Source organism: Erythrolamprus reginae, chromosome 1 (genome assembly GCF_031021105.1).
Source record: "Erythrolamprus reginae isolate rEryReg1 chromosome 1, rEryReg1.hap1, whole genome shotgun sequence".
Lineage (NCBI taxonomy): Eukaryota > Metazoa > Chordata > Lepidosauria > Squamata > Dipsadidae > Erythrolamprus > Erythrolamprus reginae.
Genome location: NC_091950.1, coordinates 270,051,820 through 270,065,141, shown reverse-complemented (window position 1 = coordinate 270,065,141; position 13,322 = coordinate 270,051,820). Strand labels below are relative to the sequence as shown.

The 13,322-nt window shown below is 40.0% G+C and overlaps 1 protein-coding gene across 3 annotated transcripts in view; it reads left to right on the top strand.

Annotated features, from left to right (window-relative positions):
* The window catches only part of ELOVL5 (ELOVL fatty acid elongase 5), a 67,015-nt gene that overhangs the window by 44,802 nt on the left and 8,891 nt on the right, over window positions 1-13,322 (top strand). For all 3 annotated transcript variants that reach the window (XM_070732995.1, XM_070732996.1, XM_070732994.1), the window contains 3 exons: window positions 1,027-1,214; window positions 8,210-8,287; window positions 12,170-12,341. In XM_070732995.1, coding sequence (XP_070589096.1) covers window positions 1,027-1,214; window positions 8,210-8,287; window positions 12,170-12,341 — 438 coding nt within the window. The remainder of the gene's footprint in view (window positions 1-1,026; window positions 1,215-8,209; window positions 8,288-12,169; window positions 12,342-13,322) is intronic.

Here is a 13,322-nt window from a genome sequence, read left to right as displayed (position 1 = left end):
GGTTGGCTCTGGGCCAGCCTTAGACCAAGCTGGCTCTCATTTGCTTAATTGTGCCATCAAATGAATGGGAATTAAGACGAAGCCCCAGTATTCTTAAATATGAACAGATAAAGGTTTAAAATTCTAACTCCTAGAGCAGTGTTTCCCAACCTTGGCAACTTGAAGATATCTGGACTTCAACTCCCAGAATCCCCCAGCCAGCTGGCTGGGGGATTCTGGGAGTTGAAGTCCAGATATCTTCAAGTTGCCAAGGTTGGGAAACACTGTCCTAGAGGACCACTTTGAATTGACGAGCTGAAGCAGTTCTTTCTAAGAGAATTCAAAGCTGATTATTCAAAAATAAACTTTAATACTCATTATATTGCAGCACTGCAGGCTGTTTGCATCAGTAAAACCGCAAGAACAGCAAATTGAATAGCAAATCGGGCACTTTGTTTAAAATCCCTCTTATTAAAAAGCATGATCCCATAATGGGACGTGGGAGATCAAATTTAATCGAAAATGGAGGATTAAAAAAAAACAGGGGCTGCAGGTACTTTAAATCAGGATTTTAGAAACAAGTGCAGTATGAAAAGTGGTATATCTAGTGCGCCTTCAGGGAACAGCATTTTATAAAGCAGTGTTTCCCAACCATGACAACATGAAGATATCTGGACTTCAACTCCCAGAATTCCCCAGCCAGCATTTGCTGGCTGGGGAATTCTGGGACTTGAAGTCCAAATATCTTCACGTTGCCAAGGCTGGGAAACACTGCTATAAAGTCAAGAGAACATAATTAGTTGTACTTCCTTTAGCAACAGCAGAGTTAAATCAGACGTCATATGAGAGTGGGGGTGGGGGTTGTGGCATAAATAAGAACAAAAGACCTTTTTTAGTGTATTTACCAGCTATTATTCCTTCCCTCTTTTCTAAAGAGCTGGAAGAGGGAGGTGTTGGAATTTGGAATGGCAGCTATTTGCTAGGGTTAAATCCTTGCTGACCCACAACACAAATAATAATAAAGATAAAAATTGCTTTCTATTTCAGATCCCAGAGTAAAAGGATGGTTCCTCTTGACGAACTACAGACCTACCTTTATCTTCTCTGTCATATATTTATTAATTATATGGCTAGGACCAAAGTATATGCGGAACCGACCACCGTTTTCATCCAGGGGAATTCTAGTAGTCTACAATATTGGACTTACTCTCCTGTCCCTGTATATGTTTTATGAGGTAAGAAAGGACAAAGTTATGCCTTAGGGCAGCTCAGTCCTTGCAGGAAAAGGGTGATTTTTATTTAAGCCCGCAAGACAGGACAATTCTGCAAATTAAATAGATGCTATATATAAGTTGTGTGCCATGCACTTGAAGTATTTCTCGTAGTGTTGTTTGTGTTATTTACTTTCTGTATATGATTAGGAACAAGGACATGCAAAGCAGCTGTTCTGTTTCAGGAAGAGGTTGCTAGTGTAATGCTATATGAGGTCAAGGAGGAAACGAGTCGAAAAAAAATCAAGATCATCATATGTTACAAGTGATAGTCTAAATTCACGGCATATAGAGTTTTCTTGATGCTGACCATACATATAACTCTCTTCCGAATGAATTATATTTAGTTACTTAATATTTCTCTGAAATACACTTTGCAATGTGTCTGACCCAGCTACATAATCTTTACGTTTCCAAGTCCAGCAAGCATTATTTGTCCTTCTTTACGCTGAAGCCCTGGGGCTTTGTTTAACCCTACAATTTACTTATTATTATTATTATTATTATTATTATTATTATTATTATTATTATTATTATTATTATTATTATTATTATGTCAGTACAACACAGAAAACGAGATCACTATGCTGGATTTCGTATTTCATCACCAGTCGGGCGCTTCCCAAGCACCTAGGGCTGCGTGATGTAGCGGCGAATTATGTTTGCCGATCCCAGTAAAGCGGCCTTTTGCAATTGACAGATGGAGATTTTGTCAGTTCCGATGGTTTTCAAATGTCTGCTGAGATCCTTTGGTACTGCGCCCAGCGTGCCAAGTACCACTGGGACCACTTTCACTGGCTTATGCCAGAGTCGTTGCAGCTTGATTTTTAGATCTTCGTAGTATTATTATTATTATTATTATTATTATTATTATTATTATTATTATTTAGATTTGTATGCCGCCCCTCTCTGAAGACTCGGAGCGGCTCACAACAACAAAACACAGTACAAATCCAATGATTAAAAAACAGTTTAAAACCCTTAATATAAAAACAGTCATACATCCCAGACAAAACCATACATAAAATGGATATTCCAGTCTTGAAGGTTCATGCGTTCATCCTCTTTATTTGTATATGGACCCCATAGATTTACCACTTTAAGAAAGGATGGCTACTGAAATGTCATTCATGAGTATTTAAAGAAAATTAGGTGTGAAGTTTAAAGGGATAACAGGAAGGGGTCTCTTGCAGGATGAGTATGCTTAGCAGCTGCGCTTCTGCAACCCAGATTCAGAAATGATTGGGTCGGGATATAAACAAGTCAGAACTTTCATGCTACTTGGAGCATAGCTAGTATTTTTACAAGGCAGAACTTCAATATCCTCCGTTTTGTGGCATGCTCTTGTTCCTTGGTGGCGAATCTATGGCACATGTGCCACAGGTGGAACACGAGACCCTCTTTGTGAGCAGGCAAGCTGATGTCCAGATCAGTGACACAGCGCATGCCTGGGCGCTTCACACCACCCAGCTGATTTTTGGGTCTCTGCTGGGTGATGTATATGCAGGGTGGGGTTGCGTGCACATACATGGTGGTGGGTGGGATCACACACCCCGCAGCCCATTTTTAGTTCCAGGAGGCTTCAGGAAGGCCTGCTAGCAGAAAAGCATTGCCTAAGGGGGAATAGGAGACGGAAGGCGTATTAGATACATTCTCTGCCTTGAATTATTTACCCCAAAAATAATATAGGTGGGACCAAAAAAACCCCCTCAAATAAAATGAAATAATTGATTCCAGAATAACGGTCATAAATCAAGATACCCACGTAACCAGAAATGTGCTTCACTTATGATGATTGCTAACTAAACATTGCATTCATTAATTCGTTTGAAGGGTGGGGTTTTTTTTGCAAGGGTAGTTTTTTTGAAAGTGGCAACAAACATTTCAAATTGCAGTCATATGAGTGCAGAATGCAATGAGCCTTAAAAGTCTTCCATACAATGTCGCCTGGCGGGTCCCAGGGGAAAAGCCTTCTCTGTGGTGGCCCCGACCCTCTGGAACCAGCTCCCCCCGAGATTAAAATTGCCCCCACCCTCCTTGCCTTTTGTAAACTCCTTAAAACCCACCTCTGCTGTCAGGCATGGGGAAAGTGAAATAACTTCCCCAGGCCTATATTGTTTATATATGGTGTGTTGTGTGCATTTTTTAAAATTATGGGTTTTAGTTTAAATTATTAGATTTGTATTACATATTGTTTTGCTACTATTGTTGTGAGCCGCCCCGAGTCTCTGGAGAGGGGCGGCATACAAATTAAATAAATAAATAAATAATAATAATAATAATAATAATAATAATAATAATAATAATAATAATAATAATAATAATATAAAATCAGGCCATATGGCTGCAAGAGTAGAATGTGACCATTAATCTTGGCTAAGGGGTGTTACAGGCTATAAAGCACCCGTTCTGTAGCCGTCACATCTTTGAATGTTCATAAAATGACCAGTCATTAAACGAGGAGTCGCGTTTAAGACTGAATGAGGTCAGGTGATTTTAGGAGCATCAGAGCTGATGGGGATTTGACCATGGATTTTCCCTGTCATAGATATGCAGTCTGGTTCATATCTCATAAAACAGGCTCCATCCAGTTCAAATCAAGTGAAATTAGCATGTGCAACTAGTCCCAGACATGCTTTTTTCAAGAGACAACTAGACTACGTGGGGTTTTTTTCTTGGAAGACATTTCACTCAGGAAGCTGAAGGGAGCTTATTGGATGAGAAGTTCATCAAAGAAAAACGAGAGACCTCTTGAAAAAAGCACTTTGGGGACAACCATAACCCGGATCACTGAGAATCTCCATAGACATGTGGAACTAGGTTTCATAAACACTGAGCTATACCAGGGATCACCATACCGCAGTCATGGCTTACTACAGGACCGTGAGCTGTTCAGAACTAGGCTGCCCAAGCGGGGGGGGGGGGGGAGCGTGTGTTCTTGAGTGCATCACCACTTGGGTGAGCAGTGGGTGAGCACATGTGTGCATGCACTTCCATTCACGCAGAACTATTGCTGGTCTTCAAAGCCAGAAAAGTTGGGGATTTTGTGAACTACATCAATCTTGGGAAGGTACATAGAGAGTCCAGGGGAAGTGTGAATAATCTTTTGGTCAATATTGCTGCAATATGTTTATTTATTTATTTATTTATTTAATTATTTAGATTTGTATGCCGCCCCTCTCCGCAGACTCGGGGCGGCTCACAACAAAGTGAAAACAATTTACAACAAATCTAAATTACTGTTTAAAAATATTTAAAAGACCCCATTTTCTAAACACACATACATACAAACATACCATTCATAAATTGTTGTAATCATAGGTTTTTATGCACTGAACTTTGGGATAGAATATTGCTGATGGGTGATGTTTTAGCCTAATGGGTGCTGTATAAACCTTATTCTTCCTCTATGGAAAGGCAGCAAAGTCCAGGCTGAGTAAGCAAGCTGCGGAATCCATGACCACGTGGAAAATAATTAACTTGATATACAGCATGAAGATAACATATAGCTAACTTCCCTATAATGAAATATATACCTTACTCTCATTCCTTTGCTAATCATCAGTAAACACACAATCCAGGAAAAGGCAATGAATGGAGCTTCCATTAATTATCTATAGGGAAGTCACGAGGAGGTTGCCTTATACAGCGCATGACTGAATGGTAGTTGGGGAATGCCTTAATGTATGTGGCGTTTGCGAATTGGTTATTCTGTACCACATGTCAGGAAAAGTAAAATACAATAAAAGGAGAGATCTTAATACAATTGAGGTTGTCTCATTGAGAAATCTTTCTCCGTTGCTTCATTTTGATGTGGCAATTATGTTACCCTGTGCCTTCCTAGCGATCGGCCCACTGGGGGAGGGCAGTTTGCCTTCAGCAATAAGTTCACCTTTCACTAATTTCATAGTATTGTTTTCCTTGTTCATTTGTGTTCATCCTTGTGTTTGGATTCTTAGGGCAGGTTCATTGTTCATTGATATTGTACTAAAGCAGTGTTCTCAAATAGTGTGTGTGGGCTCCTGGGGGGGTGCATAAGAGGGGGGGCATGACTCCGGAGAACATGCTTTTTTTGCTGCAGGGAGTAGGAGCTTTTTGCACCGAACAATAGCACACAGCACAGAGTAGGAGATATGAAGTGCAGATGACAAACCTTTAAGAGACACCATTGAAAAATATTTAACAAGGATGGAAAGAAAGGAGGAGAGAGACGGAGATAATGAGACAAAAGTAAGTCTCCCGAAAGCTAAGACGAGGAAATATGATGAAGCATATGTAGTGCTTAGTTTCAATGTGACTACGGTGGAAGACGTGGAAAGACCGGTATGTTTACTGTGTCTAAAAATGTTGACAGCAGACAGTATGAAGCCAAATAAATTAAGGCATCACTTAAACACATTACACCCCAATCACGCTGATAAGCCGCTTGAGGTTTTTTCAGCGAAAACGTGCTGTTTGCAATAGTAAACCGAGAGTTGGGGGAGTGCAAAATGTTTACTTCTTCCTAGGGGGACATAACAGAAAATAATTGAGAAACACTGTACTAAAGGGAAGTGTGATGGTCGAATGTTTAGGAACCCGAGATCTCACAAATGTAGGTTAATGGATAGAAACAAATTTAAACCTTCTTAATGTAAATTGCTTCAAATATTATGGTTAAGCATTTTGACTCCTTTTGGAGAGTTCTAAAAAAATAAATAGAAACATTGATATTGAACTGCAATTTATTTTGAGTGTGTGTGTGTGTGTGTGCGTGTTTGCTTATGATTAACATCAGCTGGGGAACATGGAGGTTAGTCCAATTTAAAATTATAATTATTTCCTGTGCAAATCAGCCAAGAGACTTAAAACAGAAGGTTAATGGGAAACATAACAGAAGAATAGATTCTGTTCAGAAATAAGAGAAACCTGTATCACATTAACATACCAAATTGCATGTTTGAAAAGTTGAGAATTAATTGTGGTGTCTTCCTATTTCTTTTCTTTTGCTAAATCAGAATGTTGTAATCGTCCACATTTTGTAATCATCGGAAACTGTTTGTAGGCATCGGAAGCATAAAAGACTCATGTATAAGAAATGGAATATTTTAATATTAAATTTAGTATTCTAAAGCCTATTTAATTCCAACATATTAAAAGCACTTTCAGTGGGGATTTTCTTTGGCCCTCCGGCCAAACCTTCCTTCATATAATATCCGAAGGTTTTTGTCAGCACCAGTTCAGACTTCTCAGGGATTATTTGTCCAATTGCTCTTTCAGAGGGAAAGGGAACAAGAGGATGTGGCAGAAAGATGGTCAAAATCTCCATGCTTTACAGGAAGTCCTCAACTTATGACCACAAATTGAGCCCAAAATTTATGTTGCTCAGCGAAACATTTGTTGTGAATTTTGCCCTGTTTTATTACCTTACTTGCCACAGTTGTTAAGTGAATCATTACAGTTGTTTAGTTCATAACATGGTCATTAAGTGAATCTGGGTATTATTATTATTACTGTTATTTATTAAATTTGTATGCCGCCCCTCTCTGTAGACTCGGGGTACTCCATCAGAAGGTTACAAAAGGTGACCACATGACCTAATCATAAATAATAAGTGTGTGTGTGTGTGACATATTTTTGCTGATGAGTGAAAAGGAAGGAAGACTAGTATAGATCTATTTCAGGTTATTATGTTTTTGTCAGCTAACCATACCCTTGCTGGGATTTGAACCTGTAGAATTCTGCCTGCAAGGCAGGATTTTAATCTCTAAGCCACAGGGTCGCCTCCGTTTCAGCTTGTACCAGGGAAGACCCATGTGCTTATTTTCTGTGGAATCACCCTGGTATACCCAAATATGGGAGGAAGCATACTGCTTTCTGACCCATGGGGATGTTGCAATGGTTGTGTAAAAAAACAGTCATAAATTACTGTTGTAATTTTGAGCGGTCACCAAATGAACTGTCACAAGTTGAGGAGTATCTGCATGGGATACAGGGATGGGCATGAAGTAGAAGGGCATGGAACACCGTTTCACTGGCGGAAATGGATCTGCGTGCACAGCTCCATTACCACTGGGCGTGCATGCACTTTGCACACGCAACCGGCGTGATTCCGGTTAAAAATACTGGGTTTTTTACGTGGAAGCGAGGAAAACAGCAATTTTTGCTGCTGCAAGGACGTCCGCGTGAGATTTCTTGTTGCGGCACCTAGAGCAACAGCTGGGGTCAGCAGCAACAGCGACCTGCCTGAACTCCAGCCATCCGGCCTTCTCTGTGCTCTCCCGCACCGCAGGCATCTCTCAGCGCATGCGGCGATAGTATCCCGAGTGAGTCGTGGCCTTTGGGAGCAGCGCTGTGCTCTCAAAGGCCATGACTTGCTCGGGGCACTATTGCCGCGCCGAGAGATGCCTGTGGCGTGGAAGAGCACAGAGGAGGCCATGCGACTAGGGGTCAGGGCCGCCCAACCTGCTCCCTGTGCGGGCCGGTGCCCCTGCAGGAAATCGTGCAAGCACCGGAGTGAAGCGCACAAGGTAAGGGCTGGGCAGGCCACTCGCAGCACGGGGGAGCGGGTAGGAGCCGCCACAAGTGGGACGGTGAGGTGGGGGAACAGACGGGCCGGAGTGGCACGGGAGAGCGAGCGGCGGCTGTTATCTTAGGTTTTCGGGTCTTTTTGCTTCTGCACATGCATGGAAGCAAAAGAACCTGAAAATCTCTCTCGTGTGCATCCTCACGCAAGATTTGGCTTCTGTGCATGTGCAGAAGCCAAATCCTGCATTGGGCGTGCGCGCACTCCCAGGCCATTCCGAAAGCGCCAGGAATGGTGGCCCATCGCTGATGGGGTAGGTCTACCCTCACAGTCCTCCTTTTTCTGGGTTGACTTAGATATAATTTGGATTTTTTTTCATGAATTGATGGTATCAATTGTAAGCACCTATACAGGTCCGCTACTGTCTACTGACTAAATGTTTGTTTTGCTCTAGCTGGTGACGGGAGTATGGGAAGGAGGATACAATTTCTTCTGTCAGGATACGCACAGTGGAGGAGAAGCCGATATGAAGGTAACGTTCTAAGCCAGTGGTTCTCAACCTGGGGGTCGGGACCCTTTTTGGGATCGAACGACTTTCACAGGGGTTGCCTAAGACCATGAGAAAAGACAATTTTTCCCATGGTGTTAGGAACTAAAACTTCTATTCTGGCGCCTTGGAACATATTTTTACAATCTGACCAATCAGGCACTTACGGTGGGTGTGTCCCTCTGATCTTTCTGCCAATCAGCTTAAAGATCTTTTGGGAGAATTGGTGCTAGACTTATGGTTGGGGGTCACCACAACATGAGGAACTGTATTAAGGGGTCGCGGCATTAGAAAGGTTGAGAATCACTGTTCTAAGCTGATCCTGCTGCTTTGCTTTACCTCTTGAAGAAGACAGTTCTACAGGTGTGAGCGTGCTTGTTTTGGAAGGACACTCTTCTAGCTCTGCTACATTTACTAATTTGGTATCTTGGCTTATTGAGAAGCAGGTAAAGTAGTCTGCAAAAAAACCCAACCAACCTTGCTTGGTTTGCTTTTATAATGCTTAAGTATGATTGCTGAATGTTTGGTTGATAAGTTTTTCTTTTAATTGTTTTTAAATTGTAGTATTAATTGGATTTACATTATTGTTCTGTTTTTATATATGCTGTGAGCCGCCCCGAGTCCTCGGAGAGGGGCGGCATACAAATCCAATTAATTAATTAAATAAATAAAAAATTAGATAATAAGTTAACGGAGTAAAAAATCAGAACTGGCTGCTTCAAAAGCAGCATGATCTGGGTGGTACTACACTCTAAATCAGTGTTTCCCAACCTTGGTAACTTGAAGATATTTGGACTTCAACTCCCAGAATTCCCCAGCCAGCGAATGTCAGTTTCCCTTAAGCAGTCATTAAGTACTTAGCTAGCAGGGAGACACACCCACACGTTGCTCTGCTTTGTTTTCCAAAGTCCTGAAGACACAGGATTCCTGATGAACTCCGATCAGATATTCTTCCACTACGGCCAAAACCACATGCTGCTACTTATAGCAGCAGCCCTAATTACTGGAGCCCCACCCAAACACAGGTGGCCTCCCATATTTCCTGTAATATGTTCTTACTTGGTCTCTTCTACGCATAATTCTGCGCTTGTGTGGGTCCAAAATGTCATCATCTGAATCAATGGAAGATAAAGAGCTGGGCCAGAGCCAACCACAACACTATCTATCTATCTATCTATCTATCTATCTATCTATCTATCTATCTATCTATCTATCTATCAGATTTCTATGCCACCCTTCTCCGCAGACCCAGGGCGGTTCACAACAAAAATAAATGCAATAATACAATATATAAGAAATCTAAACTTAAAAATCAAATCTAAAACACCACTTCATTAAAACTATCGTCCATATTCCAACCACTGGCTGGAGCTAGATGTAATAGCTTGGAAGAAGACAGTCTTCCATATATATAAGGGTTTTTTTAAGGATTAAGAGATAGGTCAGAAAGTTTGAGTTTTCTTTGAGGACGGATGAACTTTCCTTGGGAGCTCACGCATTCCATCCAATCTTCACCCCTGAATACATTCCATTCTAAAGTTCTTTTTTTTTTTTAATTTTTGCTTTTCCATTTATTGTTTCCTTCCTGAATTGTAATTTTGAGGCCGCTGTCTTGCTTGTAATTGCTATCATTAGTGCTATCATTCTGTCTCCTTGACAAGGGCTCTATTCTAAAAGTCAGACTAAAAATAATTGTAATAAAATACATTTTTAGACTTTCAATTTCAATAGCGATTCCAGGAATCAATAGACCAAGCTCATCTATTTGAAATGTTTAGCTTTTATTTTGCGAGGTTTTAAAGCCGCCTTTAATCTGATATGGCATTTAGAAGAACCATTGATATGCTCCTAATGGTACTTTGGAGGCTGTAGATAATCATTTACTGCTATTTTTTTTAAAACCACATTTTAAAATGACCACATCAAAACAGGCTAAGTTGGAACTTGGATATAAGCCATTATCTGGGCAAATATGCACTTTTCCAGCTTTAATCTGATCAACATCATATGATCATTTCAAAGATATTGTTTTGAAATTTCAGTACCGTTATCCTTTTTTTAAAATTTGCAAAAAAATGCAAATGGGAATTTTATTCGCAATTTGAATCTTGGTTTGTAAAATTTTTGCTTTAGATCCAAAACAATTTAGAATCTAATCATTTTTCTATCCTCCCCATTTCTGTTATGCACTTGGTGTCAGTAAAGGAACCAGGTGTCTCAACCGTGCCTTTTCGTCTCACACTAACAAGGAAGTACCAGCTCAGATCTTCCCAAATTAAGATATTCACTAGGAATTATCTGACTCTGATAATTACATTTGAACTGAGCATCTTTATCCTGCCTTTCTTCCAAACAGAGTACTGTACTGCATAATACAGGGGGAATATGTCAAATGTTACTATATAACTGATAAAGTTCAAAAGACAGTTTCGTAACTGAATAGTTTTGGAACTCATGGGTAACCAACTACAGTAACCTATCACTGTGGCTCTTGGGGAATTGCACGCAAAAGGAATAAAAATCTTTTCAAAACTCTGTAAATGATGTACATGTGTGTACGTACTTCCCAATTTCAGATTCCTTAGTTGTTTGAAACTCAGTCCCATCAATTTCTTTCTTTTCATAACTAGAAAATGCTGGTCTTAATTGGGGAAAAAAAGATTGTGCAAGCTTGAGAGGAGTGGCAGTCAGGGAATGGTTTTTTTTAAAAAAAAATCTGAAATATTAAAATGAAGAGAGCTAATGGTTAATTAAGTCATATCAAGTGCCTCTTATGTAGTGATAGATTTGATAATCCACAGAATATATTTATCTTAATTTTGTAGCATTAGAAAGAAATGAGCAAGCGATATACATCACAACTTATTAAAAGTTATTAACAGCAATAATGCAGATATCCTTTAAAATGCTAAAATTGCAAAATTCCCTGAACAATTGAGCCTAAAACATCCATAATGCTGGATAATGCCAAGGAAAGGAGATTAGTTTTGAGGCTTTTCCTAAAAGCTTGTTCTGCATTCTTTATTTTAGGGTTTGAGGCAAAAAGACACCCTTCCCTCAGATATCCATCATATTGTTAGAAAAGGGACAATCGTTGCCTAATTCTTACATTTGTTTGCAAATTCTCCAGCCTAATGAATCTTTGTAACTCAGTTTTAATTGAGTCAGATTTCAATGTGGACTGCCATAACAGGCTAGCTTGCTATTTCATAAATATGCTTGCCTGTAGCTCACTCTCCCTTCGTAATCAATCTCCCTTTGGATCTCAGTCTCTCCAACCTGGCAAGGGAATACAATAGCCTTAATTCATGTTTGCTCAGATTGTTCAGGGATCTCTGTAGCAATGTGAGGATTAGACATGTCCCTTGTGAGTTTTGATGCACCTGAGCTAGAGTTTAATCAGCATAAAATTATAGTGTCTTTTGTTTTAGTCACAGCTCCAGCTTTATACCTATAATCAGGTAGCTGCTTCAGACATGCCCAAAGTGTTTGGACTACACAGTAGAGCTACTTCTCTCTTTCCTTTGAACAGCTTTTGGTGTATGATTAAACACCTGGCTATGAAATGGTCCTGTCTTTGGAAGCCCAGAACACTGTTGAGTCAGGCCATGGTCTAGCATACTGTCTGACAAGTTGAAGATTGGTGGACTTCAACTCCCAGAATTCCTCAATCAGCGTTGATGACTGGGGAATTCTGGAAGATCTTCCAAGTTACCAAGGTTGAGAAGCAATGACACAACAGGCAGTGGATCAGAAGGAGCACTGATCCACTAAGATGTTGTCCAACTAGCATCTGTCTTTGAGGCAGAGAATATGCCTCCAAGTTTTATTTTACATCAACATCTGAACTATTTCTCCTCTTTCCAGATTATACGGGTCCTCTGGTGGTATTACTTCTCAAAGTTGATTGAATTTATGGATACTTTCTTCTTTATATTACGAAAAAATAACCACCAAATCACTGTTCTTCATGTGTTCCACCACACAACTATGTTGAATATTTGGTGGTTTGTTATGAACTGGGTGCCTTGTGGCCACTGTAAGTATTCTTGTGATTCAGGACAAGATGGGAGATTGACACTGGGAGTGTATGATATTGTAAACACATGTATGTTTCCAGAAGAGTTTCATTTTTTAAAAAAAAGAATGTATGTGTACAGGTAGTCCTCGACATATGACCAGAATTGAGGCCAACATTTCCGTTGCTAAGCAAGACAGCTATTGCATTTTGCCCCGTTTTACCTCCTTTCTTGCAAGAGTTGTTCAGTGAATCACAGCAGCTGTTAAGTTGGTAATACAGTTGTTACGTGAATCTGGCTTTCCTATTGACTTTGTTTGTCAGAAGGTCAGAAAAGGCAATCACATGACTTCGGGACACTGCAACTATCATAAATACAAGCCAGTTTTTCCAGCATCCAAATTTTATTCACGTGACCATCGGAATTCTGCAATGGTCATAAGTGTTTTAAAAAATGGTCATACATCACTTTTATTAAGGAGTATGCAGAGCGACCCCTGAGTTATTAAGGATACACATACACAAAGGAAACCCAGCAGATAGTCAGTAGATATGAATAATGGTTCAGTCATACAAACAGATACATTAAAGTGTATACAATAGTATTTACTTTAGCAAATATTGTAGTCAATTTAAACAGTCTAGTCATTCACAGTCAAATCAGTCAATATCTCTCAATACGTTATCAATCCTACAAGCCTTACTTGTATAGTTTACAAATACATAAACTATTATCGAACACACAGTTCTTACTACAGTAGTCACAATGAATCAGCACAAAATGAGCAGAAAAACACAGTGAGAGAATCATGCTTCTGGCTCCCTCTTCTGGCAGTTCCCAACGCTAACTCTTAAAGCCGTAGCGTTTCAATACAAGCATTCATTGATAGCTTGTTTATATATTGCCAAACCCAACTGTCATGCACATAGTGTGACGCTGAGTATTGACAGCCCCAGAGACATTCAGAGTTATTCAGTAATTAAATAGTTAACAGTGTGTGT